At 30.1% G+C, this 23,307-nt stretch overlaps 1 protein-coding gene across 2 annotated transcripts; it reads right to left on the bottom strand.

Moving 5' to 3' along the window:
• Window positions 1–565: 565 nt before the first annotated feature.
• On the bottom strand, window positions 566–22,888 carry LOC123294210 (protein ECT2). 2 transcript variants are annotated; one of them, XM_044875321.1, is made up of 9 exons: window positions 22,640–22,888; window positions 17,520–17,884; window positions 16,168–16,380; window positions 13,736–13,879; window positions 8,334–9,467; window positions 4,732–4,863; window positions 4,251–4,652; window positions 2,217–3,515; window positions 566–1,289 (listed from the first exon to the last, which is right to left on the bottom strand). In XM_044875321.1, exons 1-9 carry the CDS (start codon window positions 22,704–22,706, stop codon window positions 1,164–1,166), a joined length of 3,882 nt encoding a protein of 1,293 aa, XP_044731256.1. In that variant the 5' UTR covers window positions 22,707–22,888; the 3' UTR covers window positions 566–1,163. The 2 variants fall into 2 exon arrangements, with proteins under 2 accessions (XP_044731256.1, XP_044731257.1); XM_044875322.1 differs by lacking the exons at window positions 16,168–16,380; window positions 17,520–17,884; window positions 22,640–22,888 and adding an exon at window positions 15,600–15,791.
• Window positions 22,889–23,307: the final 419 nt, after the last annotated feature.

Raw genomic sequence — 23,307 nt, 5'->3', positions numbered from 1 at the left:
AAGTTTTTATATCTTTTACAAGAAGTATCAAATATAATAAAACCTACAATTAATTAATTTTTCGAAAATCTGAAATTTTTTATATTTTATTGATTAATTCTGAAAAAGACTTACTCTTACTTTAGCTAAACCTTCATGAAATTTCTGATTAATTCTGAACAAGTAGGAGAGTCCAAAAACTTGTAAAATGCAATCTTCAAACTTTTTAAGAGATTTTATATAGATCTTTTCATACTTTTTCAGAATTTTTTAAAACTTACTCATTCTTCTAGAATTGATTTTCAGAACACTGCAAGACTAAATTAGATTATTGACAGGAAATATTTCCATCAGAGTATTATTAACAATTCGAAAACTTTATTGAATCGTTTTCAATAAAATAGATTGTTAATAATCTACGAGGGAGGACGGGCCATTCTATACAGACTTAAAGATTAGATTCAAGTCGCCAGAAGAAGGAAAAATAACAATAAAAATCCTAAAAGCTATTCTTATAAAATTTAAACAAATGTTTTTTTTACAGCTTTAAAATATTCGATATTCAAATATTTTAAAAATTCGACATATAATTCTATTTTTAAACAGACACACGTCTCTTAAACTAAATGGACTGATAATGATTTTTTGTTTCAAATATCTGTATTTATAATCCGAAAGTATGCGCTCCAATAAAGACTAGAAAAAGGGAAAAAGCCAATAGTTTATACCAAAATTTCCTATAACTGTTGCCATTTTCAGTCCATTTAGGTGAAGAAATATGTGACGTCGTGACTTTTATTTGTATTTTCAAATCAAAATATGATATTCTTACGAAAATGAAAACTCCACTAAGCACAACTTGTTATGTTTTTTTCTTATATTTTTTAAAATAAATATTTTTTATGCACTTTATTATTAAACTTGGTCACAATTTTTTTCTCTTATAATAAAAAAACGCTTATTATTATTTTTTATTTTATTTGTATTACATTCACAAAAACATGACCCTACTCTCTGTTTTGGTTACGCGCCCATTAAATTGGGTAAAAAATACGTTTATTTGTTTGTTTGTTTTTAATTTGTACACTTAAATATATTATTTAATTTATTTTTGAATAAAATTAAAAAGAATAATTAAACAAAGGCACTGTTTTTTTATATTTTTAATAAGCCGATATTAATTGTTATAACCTACGCAGAGCAGCTATATTTAATGAGGAATATTTGGCTTTTCGTGTTGGTTGAACGGATAAAGGAGCTACCAATGTATCAGTTGATGAAGGTGATCCTGCGTTTCCACCTCCTAATTCCTGGTAATAAAAATTTAAAAGTTACATAATATAAATTAAATTTGTGCCACCTGTCTTTCTCAATCTTCTTTCTAAAGGCAGTTAGTTTCTTATTATATCAAAAAACTATGTTCTTTATTACACGAATTCGTAAAAAAAAAAAAAAGACTTTTCGTAAAAACTTTCCTCTTGGTCGAGGGATTATGGTAGAGCGGTTTTTTGGGGTTTAATCTCTCGTGAACTTCTTCTATCATGAAATTTTAGCAGCAAGTGAAATTTCTTAATTTTTAATGCCGAAATCAAATCTCAAAATAAGTGAATTTTTTTGGGATGCAGAAACACGATTTTAACGGGTTCGTAGCCGTCGTTTCACGAAAGATACCAATTGCAAATATTTTTTTTAATGTAGGTAAAGTAAGTATCTATTAGTAAAATGTGCAAGTTTCAGAGCTCTTTGAGTATCACTTTTTCGAGTCCAAATTTCGGCATCAAAAATCGATATCTCTAATCATCTCTGACACTAGACAAAAAAGTAAGAATCGGCTCTATTTGTCAATTTGTAGTTGGCTGAGTTTAAAGTTCTGATTTCAGATAAATATCTTAAAAAATATTACCCATCACCTTGTATGACTGTGCAAAATTTCAAATCAATTTTCCTATAAATAACAAAAATATGAGGGTGTCCTCATCTTAAATGCGACATACTGTATAATATTTTCAATGGCAATAATAATGGCCCTGTAGCTCGTGACAGTAAAAGTCAGCCCTAGTCCATATTGTACCTATCGTTAAATAGCATCGATTCATATGCGGAATTTGGAAGTCCGTGTAAGTACGGACGTAGTTGTATTTATGTTTTCAGCTGAATTATATTTTCTTAAGATTACTTCTTAAACTAATATGTAAGTTAAAAACAAATGAAATTTAATAAAATTAAGTTAAACTTACATTTATATTATTACAACTTGCTAATCTCATTTGAGCTAGTTGTGAACTTGGTGTTAAATTGGCATTGCTACCAAACGGTGACATCATTGTCGAAACAGCTCTTTTTAACGGTGTTTTATTAAAACTAAACGCTCTACCCACTTTCATACGAGTTTTCTCCGCTAATTTATATAAATTAGCTTTTGATAATGTCCCACTAGCGCCATCCATACTTTTAATATTTAACTGATGTGCATCTAAACACGCTAAAAATGAATCGGCATCAGCTTGACACACTGTATTCGCCATTTGTCGACATAAAGTCCTTAAAAAGTTTGTTTTATTTATTTCATCCTCTAAAACTGTAAAATAATATAAGTCTTCCTTTAATTCTTGATTATTTTTATTTAATTCTAAATTATTTCGGCACACCAAGGCGAATCCATTATGGAAATCTTCCGTCTCTCGAATATCGATTACTTTTCGAATTGTTGATAAATGTATTAATCGAACATGTTTATAAGGTAATTTATTTGTTGTCGAACTTGAAGATTTGATTGGTGGGAGACCATTTACTGTGACAGGACTTTTTAAACTGTTACCAGATCCTTTTTTCGGTTTTGGTTTCTTACATACTTCTAACGTATCGGTGAATAAAAAGAACACTAACGTATCTCCTCGACCTGATAAACCATCCGATAACTGTTGTACTTCACATCGTGTAACAAAATTTCGATGACTCGATACCAAATCAGCTGGGCACTTATCAATCTGATCATGTATATTAAACATTACAACCATTCCTTCAGTTTTTCGTTTATCTTCGTTAATAATCGTAATGACTTCACGTATCGAAGTTAATGCTTTTTCTAAAGCACTATGATCTGGATTTGCTTTGGGCGTATGCTTTATAATATCACTTAAAAGTAAACTTATGCTAGGTAATCGTTGAACTGGACGAATTAATAACTCTTGAAGGCTTTGTCGACCACATTCGGGTCTTGTTTGGCACACTTTGAGGAAAGCATGAAACCGTGGTTTCGTTTGATCACATTGTATAAGAGCTTCTTTCATTGTTTCGAAAAAATTGACAAATGGTGGATATGCTTTGATTAAATCAGCTGAGTATTTTAAAAATATGTTACCGATCGATGTATCTTCGGACCAATGAGCGGAGGCCCATCGTAATTCTTCTAACATTTTACTATGTGTTTCGTAAATAGGCGGTAGATTTCCGAATATTATTTTTAATTCGGTGTTATTTAATAAGGCTTCTTCCTCATTATCTAACAAGGTTTTTTCTAAATGATTTTTAAACATCTGAAAACAAAATTTTTAATTAGCCACAAATCAATTTTTAATCATAATTAACAGTTAAATATACAAGACAGATAGGGTCTGAGTACAATCGTAAGGATCTCTGTTTGCCAAATTGTTGCGGCTATTACTGGGCCTGACAGTGAATCATAACTATTAATGGTAAGTTATCTGGTGATTTAAATTGGAACTACTGAAAAAGCGATCCACTTCCTGTTATAATTAGTATGAATTTTTATCGCCAATTGGCGGGAATTTTTTTAATTGAATTTGAATATTTTGATTGGGCTTTAAAATTGATAAATGCAAGTATTGACATTTGGTAGTCAAAATTTGAATTACTGAAATCGGACACACTTCTTATTTTAATTAGTACGTATTATTTATTATCGCCAGTTGGCGGATGGAAACTCCCAGTTATCAATTGTAGGTACTGTCACAGTGGCGAGGAAAAGGAGACGATGTCTTTTGCACGAAAATTAACGGAGTTATAATGAAAAGAAAGTTGCTCGTACCTTTTTTTATGATTAATTTAGCATAAAAAACTGATGAATTTACTACGGTAACTAAAATTAATGCTTACCGCTTTTCAATTTTCTATATTAAGGTACAGACAAAATGCTCAAAAAGTTCTAGCAGTTTCGAATATAAATTTTTGAGATATTGCAATTTAAATGCAAAAACAATGTCTCGAAAAGAATAATTCTGTTCGCTTAATTCAAATGAGCTCAAACTTACCGTCATTATTGTATTTAAAATATTCACATAATTCGATTCCGTTTGAACTAATTCCATAAACACTTGCTGCCGAGGACTAAGCGTTTTTCGCACAGTGGTTGCATCACCCGAAGCACCTTCAGGTTCATCCAATAACGACTTATCTGGAGAAGCGGTGCAGTCTAAAAATGAACTGGATACACTTAGTAGACCAGCATCACTTATAGATGAGCGCCGTTTATGCAGACCAGGTGATTCAGGTCCCCCAGGACCTGAGAGACTTGTACCACGTACCAGTGAACCCAATGTACCATGTAAACGTTTACGTTTCCGTCGTCCGCTAGCTGAACCTCCGGGAGCACCATTTGGTGTTGCCAAAGAGCGTGATTCACGCCGTGTTGGTGACAGAATTGATTCTAGATACTATATAAAGAAAGAAGTTTGTATTTTGGAGATTCGAACATCAAATTTAGCTCATAGCTCATTAAAGGTCGTTACTTACATCATCGAACATGTAGTCTTTTTCATCGATGCAGGCAGCATTTTGAACGGATGCCCAAAACCACTCAGCTTTTACCAGCAATGCTCTTGATGTGATTTCTGGGCGTTCAGCTACAGCACTTTCGTCAACGACCTATTGTTTGCATACAAATCACAATTAGAACAAATTAAAGTAAAATTTGGTGTATATTTTCAAGACCAACTGTATTTTTCACACCTACCAAAAAATAAATAAAATCTCTAAACATTCAATAAATTCCAAAAAATATGTAAGTCGACGTAGAAAAATAGAATGCAATAGTTTAAAAATGAAATTCAATTTATTTTTAATTGATTTTTGGTCACGAAGAAAATTTTATGAATAAATCGTGAAATTATCACATGTTTTTTACGTCGTTGGATTAGGGATCATGTGATTTATGTACCATTTATTATCTCTTTTAGACTACAAGCCCATACTAAAGTTTTTCGGGTGAATGACCCACCAGGAATCATGTCGAAAAAGATGCTCCTATATTGTAAGAGTAAGTGTTGATGGAGCATGGCGTCAATTTTGTGCGGGACAAGTGAGTATAGATTAGAATATGAATAGCACACTCCTTAGTGTCTCACTCCTGCACCAGCAAATATGTACGGCGTTGCTGGATACTAACTCTACATAAGTATATTCGAAGCAAATTACATAAATGCCGTACAGAAATAAATCTAGTAACGTCGTTAACCGGAAGTGATCTCCCGTCAATTTCCGAAGCACTACGTGATTTATTTCTGTACGGCATTTATGTAATTCGCTTCGAATACTTATGCAGAGTTAGTATCTAGCAACGCCATACATATTTGCTGGTACAGGGATGAGTCATAAAGTGTCTGACATTTATATTCCCAAGTGTATCTCGCGCAAAACTGAAGCTATAGTGCTTTAACTTACAATTACATATCGAGCCATTTTTGTCAACAAAATTCCTGGTGGATTATCTCACTCGAAAAATTGTAGCATGGACTTGCAATCTATGATAAAAAGAGAACCTAATGTATACTTACTGTGTAATTTTTGAAAAGGAAGGTTCAGAAGCCGACGATGGCATTGGAAAAATGATATTTTTGCGGAAATACTTCAATTATCAAACTTAACAGAAATAAAGAAAGTTTTAGAGATAGAGAGAAACAAAAAAGCAAGAGCTAGGAAAAAAATGATATAAAGATTCCAGAAATCAACTTTTTGAACGGGACAAACAGCAATTTTTTTTAAATATAGCAATCCCCAAAAATGCACATCGCGCCAAAAATATTTCACTTAATGAAGTATAAACTTGAGCTTCTGGGTGACTGAGATCCCATTTTCTGTTTTGTCATTAGAAAAATCTTCTGCAAAAAGGTGCATGTTACCTAAGCCTAGAGGCTTTTTCCAGTTTTCCAACACCAAGACCCCTTCCTTTCCAAAAATTACCCACGATAAAATGAATTTAAAATAAAAAAGCCCCAGAGTGATAATTCTATTTTCTACGGTAATTTTCAAGATCTTCAAAGAATAAAAATAAAATTTTTTAGGAAAAATAGAAAATACAGGGTGCATTTTTAATTTGACTGATGAAACTCGAAAATTAACTTTTATCGATAAAAATGTTTCAAGCAAAAAATTTTGAGATTGTAAGCGCATCTTACGCAAACATTAAACTTGACCTAGGTTTTAAAGCTCAACGAAAAGCTCGCTCTATTCCATAATTGGTCATCGATAAGATGAAAACTTTAAATTAGAAAGTTGTTATTGATTAAAAAAGTAATATTTTTTGATCAAAACATTTTTCCAAAAACTGAACAATTTAGGCAAAAACGGATTGAAAATTTTTACCCATAATTGTTTTTTCATATTAAAATTGTTACTTCGTATAATTGTTTCTTCGAAATCTAGACACTTTTTGGAAAAAATTTTTCCAATAAATCCAATAAAAGTGGTTTATTTTTCAATAAATACCATTTTCTTCAAACTGATAGAACAAACCAAAAATGTTTACGTATTTATAAATAACAATTTTCTAATTTAAAGCGTTCATCTAATGCTTGTCAGTTATGAATCATCGTGAGCTTTTAATTGTACCTGAAAACTTAGATCGAATTCGAACCGATGCCGGTATAAGATGTGTGTTTTTGAAATTAATATTTTTGGTTTGAAGCATTTTATTCGATTAAATGTATTTATCGAGTTTCAAGATTTCAACGGTTAATAAATTTTTGAAAGTTAAAGAACATGCATGCAAAAGATCAAAGAAAATAATGAATGTGTTTATATGTAGGAGAAATGAAGAATACAGCTGGAACACACGATACGTCAATGCTTTCAACTACGAAGCTACAGAAAGTGTAAATGTTAAACGCTTTTTAAAATAAAATGTGTTTTGCAAGCTATATATGAATATAATACAGATTTTCTTTTACAAGAATAAATAAATATTTATTGATTAGATATTTTCCCTCATAGAAAAATTTTTAAAAATTCGACATTTTAGATTTAGGTATAATCAATGTTTTAGTCATAGTGCATAAAATCTTCTAGCGTTCTCATTTATATAGAATTTTTAGTAGTGTAGGCGCTGAGTGGGTTTCGTATGCGTTTACAGGTCCCACCGAATAAGGAGTGTATTTCGACGTATTTTAGCCAACACTAAATCCGAATTATCTACTTGGTCATCGCTCAGAGTGGGAGAAAATAGCTCCTACAATATTGAAAATTTGATCAAACAATTTTTGACCGTATAGTTTACAATTTTAACCATATCTCCGATTTTATTGGTCGTATCAAGACGAATAATATTTGTTTTTTCATGTAGAATAAAATGGAACAAAATTGTTCACACAAATTTTCAATAGTTTAGAAGCTATGGACGTATAAACAATTTGTTTATAATCAATTTTCATCCCCCTCTGAGCGATGAGCAAGATGAAAATTCGGATTCAGCGGGTCACAATACGTCGAAATACAGTCCTTGTTCGGTAGGACTTGTAAATGCATACGAAACTCATTTAGCGCCTACACTATAAACAAATAATCAGTATGGCGGTGAGTGGGTACAGTGCGAGAGGTTACCAAAGTGAATGTCCTTATACTATTCCTACCTGCGCAATACCTTGTCTAATTCTACTATGTGTAAAAATTTTTCTAACCCATCCTAAAATGTTCTTTGGATCGTTCTGATCAAAAGCTCTCACGACCACAGGAGTTTTTAGTTTTCAATATTTTATTAAGGTTTTCACCTTAATTGAAATAGTTTTTTTTCTTTCCAACGACTAGTTTTGGAGAAATCTATGAAAACATATCATCCATCTACCGTTTTCCCATAAAACCAATGTTAAATATGCCTACTTTTGGATCATTTATTTATTGAAATAATCGCCCAACCCCCATTAAAAATTTTCAGCATTGATTTAGACTAAATCAACTACATATAAAAAAAATAAAGCTTTTTATTCAAAATTGCCTTGGTGCTCGTACATCCTTAACTAAATGTAAAATGTCGAATTTTTAAAAATATATGAAAATTATTAATGTATTAATATCCATATAAAAATTGTTTAGAAATAAATGCTTATATGAAATTAAGTTAGTACCAAGTGATTGGGATGATGGAGTCGCCACCGCTGCGATTGCGTGCCATCGGACTGCTCACTGGGATTAGAAGAAGGTGGTGGACTCAATGATGAGGATCGACGGGATTTACTGGATTTACTAGACGTAGATGAATGTAATAAAACACGTCGATCAGTGGATTCCACAATGCATATCGAATGACGTTTCGATAAATTTAATTTCTTAACAACTTTTGTATTTAAATTTGCCGCGTCATTATTATTTGTAACCATTATACGTGGTACCGTCTGTGGTGTTAAAATTTGTGCTTTTGTCATTGTCGGTGTACATAGTTCATCTTCTGTACGATCATGCGCAATTACATCTAAATCCGTTATATTTAAATCGATTTGTGGTTTAAATTTTGTTTTTAAATTACTTTCAATTATATTCGGACCGGAATATTCAGAATATAAATTAATTGGTTCTAGATTTTTTTCTTTATTTTTCGCCGCTTTATTTTTCTTTTTCTTATTACGTAACGATTTCGATTTTTTTCGAGAGAATATTTTCTCTTTTGCCGCTTTTACGACTGAAGTTTGCGTTTTGTTACAAATTGGTGTTGAACAATAATTACGACTGATACTCAAACTTTCTAAACTTTCAGTGGGTGATAAATTAAACGAGTTTAATGAATTACTATCATCGGGATCTTCGATCGAAGGGGCACGTTTTGGCGTAAATAGTGCCATCGGTGTTTTTAACATTTCCATAATACGTGGGGTAATACTTAAACGACGTTTTTTAATATTGCGCATGATTCGTGGTGATGTTGTCATACGTAATCGCATCGGTTCAACAAAACTTTGATCACTATCACTGTCACGTTTCCGTTTCAACGGTGATTCAATCGATGAATTTGATAAGATATTTTCGATAAATTTTTGTTGATGCTCGCTTGTAAATATCTCTTCTGATATTGGTTCCAATGGACTGTTCTGTCCAATTTGGTCCATTGTATAATCGAATTGATTATCAAATGATAAGTTTGTTGTAGCCACCTGATTTTCAGTGTTTTGTAAATTATAGGATGTGTTATTGTTATATGATAATGGAATTGTGGTGGGGATATCTGATAATTGTGCCGTCAAATGTGTTTTCCCATTTTCCATCACCTGAAATTACAATGATAGCCCTTCTATGTTAATTATATCGTGTGTTTTCAACAACTAAAATAAATAACATAAAAAATAATTTTATCATAGTTTATCATTCCTGGTTCTGTCATATTTTTTTGTTGATCCAAGGAACGGATAAGGTATCCCCCTCCCACCTTTAAAGAATATGCAAAATTTTTAATACTCCGATCAACATAATCTATTATTCTTCCGCGGACTACTGTACAGATACTCCTGGCTTGATAAATCAAATAACTTTTCCATATTATTGTTGAGACAATAGGGTACTTTCGATAGTGAAAAATAAATTCTGAAATTTGATGAAAATTAAAATTTATGTTGAAATGTATTGCGTCTAATAAACGCCTACGTATTACGCGGGAAATCCGTGACAGTAAAACTTCGCATATGAATAAATGCTATTTAATGATAGGTATAATATGGACTAGGTGTACCATTGTTTATCCTGACAGAAATATTTTTTATATTTTTAATAATTACAAGTATTTTGCACTTTCATGGAAATTAATTTGTAAGAGATCATTTTTTAGCAAATTTTATCTATTTTCAGGAAAATTTGGTGTCAGCTTTTATTTTGGCAGAAAGGTCTGCCACATCTATTTTTAATATATAAAGCCAATAAAATTTTACTCTTATCGCGGAATTACTTTTTTTTAATTTGTTCTTTTTGAGTTCTACTTTCGAAATATCTCGGTTTTACAGGTCAAAGCTTGAACAAAATATCTGTCATATCAGTAAAAAATAAAAAAATCTTGGCAAAAATATTTCTGTCAGGATAAACTCTGGCAAACCTAATCCATATTGTACCTATCGTTAAATAGTATTGATTCATATGCGAAATTTTGAAATACGTGTAAGTGTAGTTTTACTATCACGGGCTCCAGTGCAACCAGTGCTGATGGGTTAACTTAAATAGAAATTAAACATATTTTCCTTACATGAATATAAGCAATTTTTGTTTGACTCATTTTGCAAAAAATTAAACAATTTAAAAAACAAATCAAGTTGAAACTTTTAAAACTATTTACTGATTTTGAAAAAATATTTCCTATCAAAATATTTACAAATAATTTTACAAACGATCATAAACATTGCTTCAAAGTTAAGTCATTTACTACTGATTTGGGAAAAAGATTTTCCTTTCAAAGTCCTACAATATTTACAATTAAAGATTACGAAAGATCATTTAAAAATTGATCACATGTCACCTATTTGTTTATCGCACCAGAATCAATCAATTATCAGAACCTTGACAAACATTTGTATGTATATTACGGCTCGAAGTGTTGATGCATTATCATATCTCTTTAATCATTGACCCATAATGACCCAAATTTTTTTAAAACTATAAATCATATTAAATTTAAAAGAATATACCGGTAATCGTTATGGAAAGAATACTGGAAAATTATTTCATAATATTATTCAATGGAATTTTCTATCATTGGAAATTTATTGGAAATACGCCAGTTGAACTAGTTCAAAAGAAGATCTGATACAGGAAAAATTAATAAGAGCAATTTTCCTACGGAAATCGTTGGAGGAGGGGAATGGTTGTCACTGGTCGTCTACATTTCGGTTTTCGAGATTCTAATCCTTTTGCATCATTCGCCATCTTGAATAGGAGGGTGAATTTTTGTTTATTGAATAACTCGGTTATTTTCAATTTTACACGAAAGATGGTTATTATCAAAGTTGTTTGAAATTAAATTTTCTTTAATTTTGGTCTTTATTAATTTTTCTCTATGATAGATATTATTTTTTGGTCCCAAATAAATTTGGTCAAGATTTTTTTTTCGAAATTGATAGTAAACGAGTTATTAAATAAATAAAAATTTACCCTCAAATTCAAGAAGGCGGGTGGATAACGCAACAGAATTGGAATCCCGAAAACCGAAATGTACACTTTATTGAAACAGATAATTAAAATGTACACTTTTTATTGATATTTTTGACTAATATAATGGTCTGTTTTACGCGCGCGTCCCTATATTAAAGGCTAATTTTTGATGTGATGGAAATACTTAGGGTGTTCAAGGAACCATCTATATGTTAATCTGACGCGTTCGAATTACTCCACAAATCCCCTTTGGGATCCTCTACTATAATATAGAATTTCTCTAATTGCATGAATCATTGTTTTTATTTACCCTTCATGAAAATTGTAATGTTTTTATAAACAATCTATTTTGTTGTAGGGTTTCTATAATAACACGGTTCATATGTACTTATTCGATAAATCCTTTAGTTGTGACCTCGCTGTTAGCTAGTAACGGTCAAACTATTTCTGTCTATTCAATAGTCTAATTTATTCTTTCACAAATAAAAATTTTAGGTTTTCTAAAAAATTTTTTTAAAATCAAACGTCCAAATAAATTATGATTTTTGTATTTTTCTCATAGAATTGCACGCGATTGCGAAAATTGTACATTATTTGATCAAATGACCGTCGTATTTTTTGGGTAATAATTAATTACAGACTACAAGCCCATGCTAAAATTTTTCGAGTGAAATAACCCACCAGGAACCATGGTGAACAAGATGTCAGTTTCGCGCGGTACAGATGAGAATATGAATGTCACACCCATTGGTGTCTCATCCTTGTACCAATAAATATAGATACTAACTCTGCAGTATTACAGGGACATAAATGTCATACAAAATAAATCCAGTAACTTCGATACCGAAAGTTAAAAAAATTATTGATCCCTCGTCAATTTCCGAAGCCCTACGAGATTTATTTCTATACGGCATTTATGTAATTCGCTTCGAACATTTATGCAAAGTTAGTATGCAGCAACGCCGTACATATTTGCTACTGCATGGGTAAGACATCAACGGGTATGACGTACCGTGCAAGACTTGCAATCGTGAAAATATTCTGGTTGTTTACATGTGCTTTTTAAACTATTGAGAATATTCCCTCAAAATTTCCGTTTTGTGGAAGCAGGGTTACCTCCCCTACGACAACTTTACTATGGTCTGGGAGGTACATACTTGCAACCGTCAAAATGGATTGGCAATTTGTTTTTACACTCAAACATATGTAAATTACAACATAGCCTTGTGGCAGACGATTAAAAAAAAATTTTTTTTTAAACCGCAGGATGCATGTGAAAACGGTACTTTCTTAATAAAACATTATTTAAAATTTTTTTAACTTTGTGGCACAAACGAGTTAGTCGGATGGTTCACTAGCTCTCCTACTATTACCTACTTTTACCGGATAAGAAGCAAATTATACTTTAGTTATATAACTGGTTAACCCTTTCCTTGGATCTGTTAAGTTCTTACATTTTTATTCAAAACATATTATGTATTTTTGTCTGAACAGAACCAATAATGATCAAATTAATAATCCACTTGCAATATTAATTAAAAACCAATTTAGAAAAGATAAGCTATAAAGTCCAATAGATTTTGTTTGTACAGTCAAAACTGGTTATAACGACATTCAAGAGGCTTTCAATTAAAATCGTTATGTTTGGAAATTTTTTCATGAAAATCGATATATGGGTATAAAAAAATACTCTAACCAACTTTTTCTGATAATTTTTTTTCGATTTCTAACCATTTCTGACGTTAAGCAGAATTTTAAGAATCGGCCCTGTTTGTCAATTTGTAGTAGACTGAGTTAAAAATTCTGATTTCGTTTAAGTATCTTAAAAGGTGTGACCCATCATCCTGTATGACTATGCAAAATTTCAATCGATATTCTTTTTAAATAACGAAAATATGATTGTCTTTATCTTAAATGCGACACACTGTATATGCATACATACACAGTGTGTCCTAGAACTTTACTAAGCCAATTCATCATTTATAACTGTACGATTTTAACTGTATGTAATAAATTAACAAGAATAACCTTGTAATGTATCTCAAAACAATAAACAAAATTAACTTTAAACTTATCTTTTCTGATTTCCTCGAAATCTTCCATTCTGCAAGTGAATTATTTTTCTAAAAATTTTCTTTTAATATTTTCCGTCTTTTTAGAAATATATGGGCTTATCTATTGTGATTTCAGTTTCAGTTCATTGAATATAAAAATAAGAAATAGAAAAGATAAAAAATGTATGATATATATTTATATACATTTAAGAAAAATGATATTCCTGCTGAGTGCTCACCCTTCCTGATTTCCAAATCAAAGCATTATCACTTATAATTAGTATTTTATGCATATAAAGAAATATATTTTGAAATATGAAATGAAACAGACATTTCATATCGTCACTTACCACATGAGTACACGATGGATCGTCAGTTTGTACCGGAATACCACCATTCTCTGTAAGAACATCTCGCATATGGTCCGTCTCCTCTGCCGAAAATCCAACAAAACATACTCTTGCACCATGTAGGGGAGGTAATTTATGATCAGCCTAGATGAAAAAATTACAATTCATTATTTAAAAGAAATACATGAAAAACCGAATCTGTCTGCCTGCTTGTGGCATCGTAGCGCCTAAACGGATGAAACGATTTGAATTTTTATGTTATGTTTGAAAGATACTTTAATGGAGAATGTTCTTGGCTATATTTCAAGTGAGAGTTTAGAGTTCCATACCCGGAACAACTAAAAAATGGGCAATGATCCTCAAAATCGGATCAGTTTGGAGAAGGCTCTAAGGAAAAATGTAATTTAATGGAGAGTGTTCTAAGATTCGTTACAAGTTCGAGTTTAAGTTGTTCCGTACCAAAAAAATTTGTCAGGGGTGTTTTACATTTTGTAAATTTCACTTATTTTTATCTATACACCTAAATATCTCGTTTTGTAGCTAACCAATCAAAAAATAACTGTAACAAAAGTTGCAGTTTGATGAGGGACATCATGTTCTGACATCAGATTGGACCTAATTATTCGGGTTTTTGAATAGCTAATTTAGATCCTAAACAGTAATAGAATAACACTTTAAATTACAGTTTTTTTGTTTCTCCTAAAAAAAAAAATTTTTGTTTAAAACATTTTTTCGAAAGAGTTAGCTTTCGGAGGCAAAACGATTTAAAACAATGTCGTTATTGCATTTAATCAAAAGCAAATACACTAACTACGGAAAAATGCTTTAGCCAAAAGTTTCAAGGGCAATAGAAGACATTCGCCTGTGTCGATGCCTTTGACCTACAATTATCGATATTAAATGCGCATTTTCTTTCGATTAAATGCAATAATGACATATTTTAAAGTTGCATTTCCTTCGAAAACTAACGTTTTTCGAAAAAATGTTTCAAACAAAAATTGTTAAATTTTTTATGAGAATAAATTTAAAGTGTTATTCTATCTCTTACAGTTTAGGATCTAAATTGGCTATTATGGGGACATTTAGGCGTATAAGTTAAAATTACCCACCCTGTATATCAAGTCTTACTAATTTTAGTCCCAAGTTTGTAACGCTTAGAAATATTGATGAAGAAGAGATTTCGAGCTGAAATTTTTATAGCGTGCTGAGGGCGTCAAAACTGACGTCGAGTTCAGCTCAGGACGTAAAAAGTGACTGACTTCTTAAATGTAAGACCCATTTTTTAAACCGTAAGAGATAGAGCTTACATGTAAAAAAATGTTCTTTATAAAAAAAATCAACAACTTTTCTTTGAAAATATTTTCTGTAAATATTATTGCTTTCAGCTGAGGGAGTAAATTAAGGCAAACAAAATTTTGGTGTCCATTTTCTCCAAAAATATAAAAAATAGATAGTTGAAAATTTGTAAACGCAGTTTGGAAAAGAAAAAAAAAATTTATTTTCGAAAACTATAACAAATGGTACGATAAAAGGCTATTTTTAATAATTACTTTATCGTAAAACCGTACAGAGAAGCCGCTTAAAATTTGTACAGAAGGCGTATTTTATACTCATTAATTGACACACAAAATTTCAATTTTTTGGTAACACTTTCGTTTTGGAATCGAAACACCCTAATGAAACTATCCTTAAACATTCTGCAAGAAGATAATTTAATTTTTTTTTTTTTGGGTATGTGAATTAACTAATTAGTTATTCGAAAAAGTAATCGAAATATCTAAATTGTACAACATCTTAGTGACGGTAACACGATTTTTATATTTTAAAAAATTCTAATTATATCTTTAAAAGAAACACCCGTTACCATGCTTAATGCTTTTAGAGACGTTAAAACAAGCCTATGGAACAATTTCACCATATCGAAAATATATAACATACATGATAATCGGGTACAAAACTCAAGATCAGAACTTTTAAGCTTCGTTGACGACGCAACGAAGCTTTAATCACTTTCAGTATCACAATAACTTGCATTTTAAGCACACACTGCACTGTAAACTACTTAACACAACATTTTCAAAATAACTGAATAAAATTTTTGTTGCTATAACTAAAAGTATTTGTTACAAAATATTTTCTAAACACAAGCACGTAACCAGAGATGTGGGGGGAGGGGGTCTTAAAATTGAATTAAAGTTTTATAATTAACTAGCTTTACCCCGCCACACTTCGGTGTGAGACATAATGGTTGCATGGAAATAGATGACAAGTATCTTAGAAATAGAATTTTATGAAATGATGATGATTTTAAAAATGAAATTTTGTTGTTGAACTATCAAAATTACCCCCACAATAAATACACGTAGCTACGAACTTGTTCAAATGGAATTACTAAAACAATTTTATCAATAAAATAATTATGTTAATCTTACCAAAAATTTATCTTGCGTTACTCGTAAAGTCATATCATTCCGATTCTCCCAGGCATCCAGTACCCATTTTGGTGACATAATTGGTAAACGAAATGTACACGCATATTGATATTTCTCACCACCGCAACAGTTCGCAATTAAATGTGTTACATTTAAACTTGTGTCTTTTCGTACAGATCCACCCATATGATGGATCAAAGGGATTAATTTTATCTGTTAAGCGAAAACAAAAAAAAAAAAATTATAAAAATAAATCACACATTTTTTTCATTATTATATAAAATTTTAATCCTGTATTAAGTTTTTATCTACGTAATAATTTTATTGAAAATAAATAAATCAGTTATTTTTTACACATATTTGCACGTAAGTTTTCATCCTCGGGTATTTTCGGAATTTTATTGGATTTGTTGTCTAATTTGTTTTATCAAATTGTCCAGTGATATCGAACTTTAAACTTCCTGTGTTTTTCGAGACAATTTTATATAAACTATCTAATCAAGATATTAAAATAGGCATGTTGACTTAGAGATCCCGAAATATTAGATAGGAAAATGACTTTCCTTGAAACTTTTTCTAACTCACTCTAAAATGTTCTTTGGTTCATTTTGATCAAAAGCTCGAACTACGGACGATCAAAGCCATGAATTAATATAGTTTTAATATAATATGGTTAGGAAAATGGATTTCTGTGAAACTTTTTTAAATCGCTTCCACAATGTTCTTCAGATCGTTCTGATCAAAAACACTCATGGCCTCAAAACTTTTTAACGAGTAGTTTTCGAGCTACGAGCGATGAAATTTACACATACATTAAAGTTATATAGCCCATAGTACGAAAAGTATCCGTTAAAAAAATTTGCAGAAATAGAAAAAAAAACTATTGGATCTCATATTTTGAACTATTCTTGATATTTTTTGTCCTTTGACCTTTTTTCCTAAACCTCGCCGTTTCCAAGTTATTTTGATGAAAATTTGATACTGACAATATTAGCGTTAAATTAAAAAGATAAATAATGGAGGGAGACTTCCGAGAGATTTGGTAGATTTTTTATTGGAAATTTTCTCCTTATTAAGAATCTTTTCTTCTTTTTTTTTTTTTAAATTTCGTAAACATTAATATTTTATGAAATATTGGCGAAAAAGGAAATAACTTTTTTTCATCTTTAAATACTTTGAAATTTTTTGGTGCTGAAAAATGCTTTTGGCACATTTTTCTAGACATCATTCCAAATACAACTAGCTACACACGTATTTTTATGACCATTATTTCTATATTTCACCAATTTGAACTTGTTAACCAGACTATAATACTCAGCCTTCAGGTTTCGAGTCATTCAAAATTTACTTACCAAGTCATCTTTTTTCTTGAATCCAGTAAAACATAAAATAACACCACGCATTGAAATATTATACAAGGGTCGAGTATTGTTCGGTAAGGGCTCTTTTTCATCAGCTAGCTGCCTCAATGCAATTGGTCCAAGTATTCGATGTGGTGTTTTATGTATAGATTCGAATACTGGACCACTGAATGTATCCAATACAAATACGGTAACACATGATGTGTCTGATACATATTCCAATCCTGTTTCGGACGTTAGGACTGGAACTCCATAAGTGTGCGCAGCACGAACGACTGCATCATCTTCAGCGACACTTCCAATTAAGCATATTCGTTTATCTTGGGGCAGGGAAGAGCATGCTGCAGCTGCGACGGCTGAAAAATAAAAAACAAAATTTATTGTAAAAAAACATCAATTTAAAATTGAATGAATATCGTTGGGTAAATCTACCGGAATTTGATGATCAATCCAGATAAATTTTAGGAGAAGTCTAATTTTTTTTAAAGGTTTCTTTTGTTGTAAAAAAAGAGAAAAAGAGTTTCCCGGTTCCGGAACGATCCGCACGCGCTTTTGGGACAATTTACTTCTATCAATATCTGAACATGGCAAAATAACCTCAAAATCTCAAGAAAACCGCAGCATATTTTCATCTTTCTCTGATAACATTGCAAAAAATGCAGAAATTGAGTTGAAAATTTGGAAAAAGATGTAACTTATCATAACAAAGTATGGGAAATTTTAGCCTGATACATAAACGCATTTATCGGAAATTTCATACATTTATTTGATCTTACCGATTTCAATAATCAGCAATTTTAACTGAACTGATAATCTGTTAATTTATTTTTCTTTTTTGATATAATTAAACTGATAAGTTTAATAAATGAAAACCTAGATAAAAGAGAATAGTTCAGACAAGTTGGCGTCAATAAAATAATATTATGGGTTGCTTTTATAATTTATGCTTTCTCATTATTTCATCAGAATATTCAGACAGTGAATAAATTAAGTCATTAATCAAAGCTAAAGCTAAATCAAAGCTCTTCAATTACTGATAAGTAATGAGAGACATAGTTTCAGTCCATAAACTCGAATTTTTTAAAGTTAAAATAGACTCTAAAAATTGGTCTTTGCAGCCGTCAGTCCATTACACGCATTAAATACACGATTTCGATAGCAAGCAAGGTTGATGCGAAAATTCATAGCAATTATTTTTTATATTCGCCTCAATCTGATCAATAGAAGCAGAGAAAACCGCGCGCAGAAGGGCGTGCGGAACGTTCAAGAATCGAAAAACCCCTTTTCTTTGTTTTTTAAACTATTTAAAAAAATTAGCCTTCTCCCAAAATTTAGCCTTCTCATACAATTTAGTCCCGGAAACCGTGACAGTAACAGTAGCACTTACACGGATTTCGAAATTTCGCATATGAATTAATACTATTTAACGATTGGCACAATATGGACTAGGTGTGCCAGAGTTATTTTTTACTGGTGTGAAAGATATTTGGTCAAGTTTTGAGCTGTCAAACCGAAATATTTCGAAAGTAGAACTCAAAACGAACAAATTTAAAAAAAAAGTAATTCCGCGATAAGAGTAAAATTTTATTGGCTTTATATATTAAAAATCGATAATACAGATCTTTCTGCCCCGATAAATAAAATAAAATAAAATATAAAAAATATTTCTGCTAGGATATACCCTGGCACACCTAGTCCATATTGTCTAGGTGTGCCAGGTATCTATCGTTATAGCATTGATTCATATGCGAAATTTCGAAATTCATGTAAGTGCAGTTTTATTGTCCCGGGCTCCACGCTTAATTGATTGTATTACGAAATTCAATGTGGCGGATTCTTAAAATTAGACAAGATATCATTTAACCAAAGGAAATCCCAAAATATGTCTGGGAGTATCAAATTAAAACCCATTGATAAGAGGATATCGGTTTATTATTTATTTTCCTGGGTTTTGTTCTTTTCCAGTTAGAAACAATCGAATTTTTGATTTTAGAAAACAACAACTGATTTCATTGTTTTTCGTCGCAAAAAGTTTGGTTTTTAGTTTCCGATCTTTAAAGAAAGTCGTAAATAATTACATATATATTACACAAATATACATAATTTATTTTGGGTCATAAAATGATAACCTCCCCGTTTTAAAGTAGATTCAGCAAACAGAAATATTAAAATTTTTTATCTCGAAACGTTGTATCATAAATATTTACGCTGTAAAATGTAAAATCTTTCAAATGTTGTTTTTCCCGACGCAAATCACTTTGAAAATATTAATTTTATTATTTAATTGAAAATATTTTTTTATTTTGCATGGGGTTATAATTTTATTTAAAAAGAACCAATCGCAATGAAAATGGTATTTCAATTAATAAATATTTATGAAAAATAATGCAATCCAAGATTGAATTTCAAATAAACATGAAAATTAAAACATAATAAATAAATAATTGAGTTAAGTAAATATAAATATGGTTTATACAGGGTGGTCTAAGTTATAACAGCAGAATTTTATCAAATGGTATATAGGGCAGACAATTTTTAACCCCCGAACCAAAGAAAGGGGTGTTATATGACCGCTATGCGTGTCTGTCTGCCTGTCTTTGTATCTGTTTTCTGTCTGTGGAATTGTAGAGATTAAATGGATTAACAGATTTTTTTTTGTTTCGTTTGAAAGGTAATTTAATGGGGGGGGAGTGTTCTTAACTACGTTTCGTAAGCGAGTTTAGGGTTCCGTGTTTAGCGAGTTTTGTAATTTTCGATATTTAATACATAGGTATGTGTCAAATATATTAATTTTTCTAAGCATCCGATTGAGAATACTCCCAAAAATGATTTTTTTTTAAGAAGCGCCGTTATTTAACATTTGCTGTTATAACATGGATCACCCCGTATATGTGTATATAAATTTTTAGTAATTTTTTTATCATATTTTCTCCCAAATATATACTTATACACGTATATTAAAGATCAACGGGAGGAGATTGAGGGAGGGGGCGTACACCACCCTTTTTTAAAACACCCGGAACACTATTTACAGGTTTACATTAAGGGAGAACTATATTTTAAAATCCTATCCTAGTGTCAGCTTCCTGTGAACACGATAACTCAAAAAAGAAAATATATATCAAGCTGAAATATTTATAGCGTGCTCAGGACGTAAAACGTCTGAAATAGAACCAAAATTTAAATATAAAAAATGTTCATTATAAAAAAATAAACAACTTTTGTTTGAAATGTATTTTCGTAAACATCACTGTTTATCCATGAAGGCGTAAAGTTGGGCAAAACTCTGATGTCCATTTTCTCCAAAACCATAAAAGATAGGAAGTTAAAAATTTGCAGGTAGCTTCAACTAGTGACCTTAAATTATAAAGTACCTGGATAACCGAGCTTCACTCAGTATTTTTTTAGTTAAAAAGGCACAAATTGTATCACTAATATAAGAATCATTTAAAATGTATCCACACAAATACCAATTTTAATGTCCCGATAAAGTACTTTATTTCGTCACCCATAGATGTCAGGAAGAGTCATATTTTGCAATCAATGTTTCATTTTTTTCTGAAAACACAGTTAAAACGACATTTTCTAAAAATGAAACCTAGCTAGATTGATTTTTCTCCCCAAAAGAACCTTGCGTTCTAATTTCTATGAAAATCGTAAGAGCCGTTTCCGAGATTGCTGATAGAGATATATATATATATATATATACAAGAATTGTTCGTTTAAATATATAAGATAATGGATATTGACTTTCGAGAGTGGGAGATTTTTATTAGAAATTTCCTCCCCTCAAGAATCTTTTTTTAACTTAAATTTCGTAAACGTTAATATTTTACGAAATATTGGCAAAAATCTTTTTTTTTCATCTATAATTGTTTATAACGTTTGCAATTTTTTATGTGCTAAAAAATGCTTCTAACACATTTTTATAGATATCATTCCGAATCCCACGGCGAATCCCAAAGGGTAAGTAAATTGGAATTTTTGCAAGCAGAAAACCAAAAAAGATAATGTTCTGTTGAAACTTTATTGATTTTTTTTACCAAGAAAACATTACTAATTAGGCTTAAATTTTGATTGTTTTTTAATATATATATATATATATATATATATATATATATATATATATATATATATATATATATATATATATATATATATATATATATATATATATATATATATGTAACACTCTGTATTTAAAAAAATGGCATAAGTCAGCAATATTTTGTTCACACTCTAAATAAAATTAAGTTGCTAGACTTCCCCCGTGTTTAAAATTGATTGATATACTATCAAAATACATAAATGATTCTTCAAAATCAAATTCTATAAAGATCTTTTTCTACAGAAAATATTCGATTAAATTTCCTTGCTTAGTTTTATCAAGTTTAAAATCTCAGTATTCTAAATTCGTGTCAATGACACAGTCTAGACATGGTAAAACCTTCGAATTACCTTAATTGTATAATAATGCCCTAAAAATTGAAGCTTTAAACAAAAATTTTAATATTCAAAACATTTCACATTAATTGAAAATTCGATAAAAAATTATAAATTTAAAAACAAATTATAATATTCGAAATTTTTAACTTGAGAAAATTATTTCCAGGGAAAATTTTTTAAGTAAATGTTTAAATAAGTCGTTTTATTCATGTTTTTCTTAGAAATACAATTGAGTATTTTATATTTTAAAAAAAATTTAACTTTTTCTTCTCAAAATCGCAATTATTAGCAACTATATTTGAGTTTTTCATCAATGAAAACATTGTAATAAATAATACAGATGAAAATTCATATTTTTTCCGAGAATAAAAATTAGTAATCGAACTAATTTTATAAATTACTGATTATTAGCGTGTAATTTTAAGTGCTTTAAATGGGAAAAAACCTGTGATAAGATTAAATACCTTCATGAAAATTTTTACCAAGCATGAAAAATCACTTGAAAAATTTCTTAGGAAATTAAGTACAAATATAAATATGAATAACATTGATATCGAAATAGGTTAGAATAATAAATTAGCACAAAAAAATTCCCCAAACACAAAAAAAAACGTAATAAATTTTGTAAATTGAAAAAACTTTTTTGAAATTAAGAGAAAACTTACTTTCAGATTTTGGGCAATCCTCTTCATCAATACTTGGATTCTGATTTTTAACGTTTGTCTCATCCATCTTGGGCAAGCTACCTTCGTAACATTAAAATCACAATATTTTTAAAATTACACATCACAATTACACTAAATTACATATTTTTCTAAACACTATCAATATTTTTTATATAATATTACAAAAACGGTTAATAAATTTACACTTTTTAACGAAATAGCACATATTTTAAAAACACTAATACAAACTCGTTTTCAACACCGTTTTTTTTTCAGGTGTAAACTGAAAGTCAGTTGTTCGGCAGAATACTTTGCTGTAATTGGTTCATATAATTACAATGCATTATGGTCTATTATAAAAATTGGCGGAATTCTTTATATTTTAGAAATCATAATTTTATTTATAATTTCTTGAGAAAAAAATTTATGTGATAACGAGTCAAATTTACCAGTCATAAATTATATTATGACCTTTTTATTCAATTAAATTTTTTTATTATTATTACAGATTTTAATGTTTTATATCGATAACCTTCAAAAAAAATTTACTTTTAGGATTCCGTTTCAAAATAAATATACTGCATGTAGTATTGAAAGATTATTCTTCTAGAAAATATATTTTTTCGTTTATAAGAACCTATGATAGAAATTAAATAGAAATCTTGTAT

The sequence above is a fragment of the Chrysoperla carnea genome, chromosome 2, assembly GCF_905475395.1.
Source record: "Chrysoperla carnea chromosome 2, inChrCarn1.1, whole genome shotgun sequence".
Classification (NCBI taxonomy): Eukaryota; Metazoa; Arthropoda; class Insecta; order Neuroptera; family Chrysopidae; genus Chrysoperla; species Chrysoperla carnea.
Note: the sequence above shows the minus strand (reverse complement) of the source record. Positions and strands in the feature narration are given on the sequence as shown.

Excerpts from the sequence above, each read along its gene's own strand:
- LOC123294210 (XM_044875321.1), bottom strand. The coding sequence starts at position 22,706 with ATGGATGAGACAAACGTTAAAAATCAGAATCCAAGTATTGATGAAGAG. Across the intron at positions 4,864-8,333 it reads TCCATCATCCCAATCACTTG|GTCGTTGACGAAAGTGCTGT; the intron begins GTACTAACTTAA and ends TGCAAACAATAG. Across the intron at positions 4,653-4,731 it reads AAGACTACATGTTCGATGAT|TATCTAGAATCAATTCTGTC; the intron begins GTAAGTAACGAC and ends TTCTTTATATAG.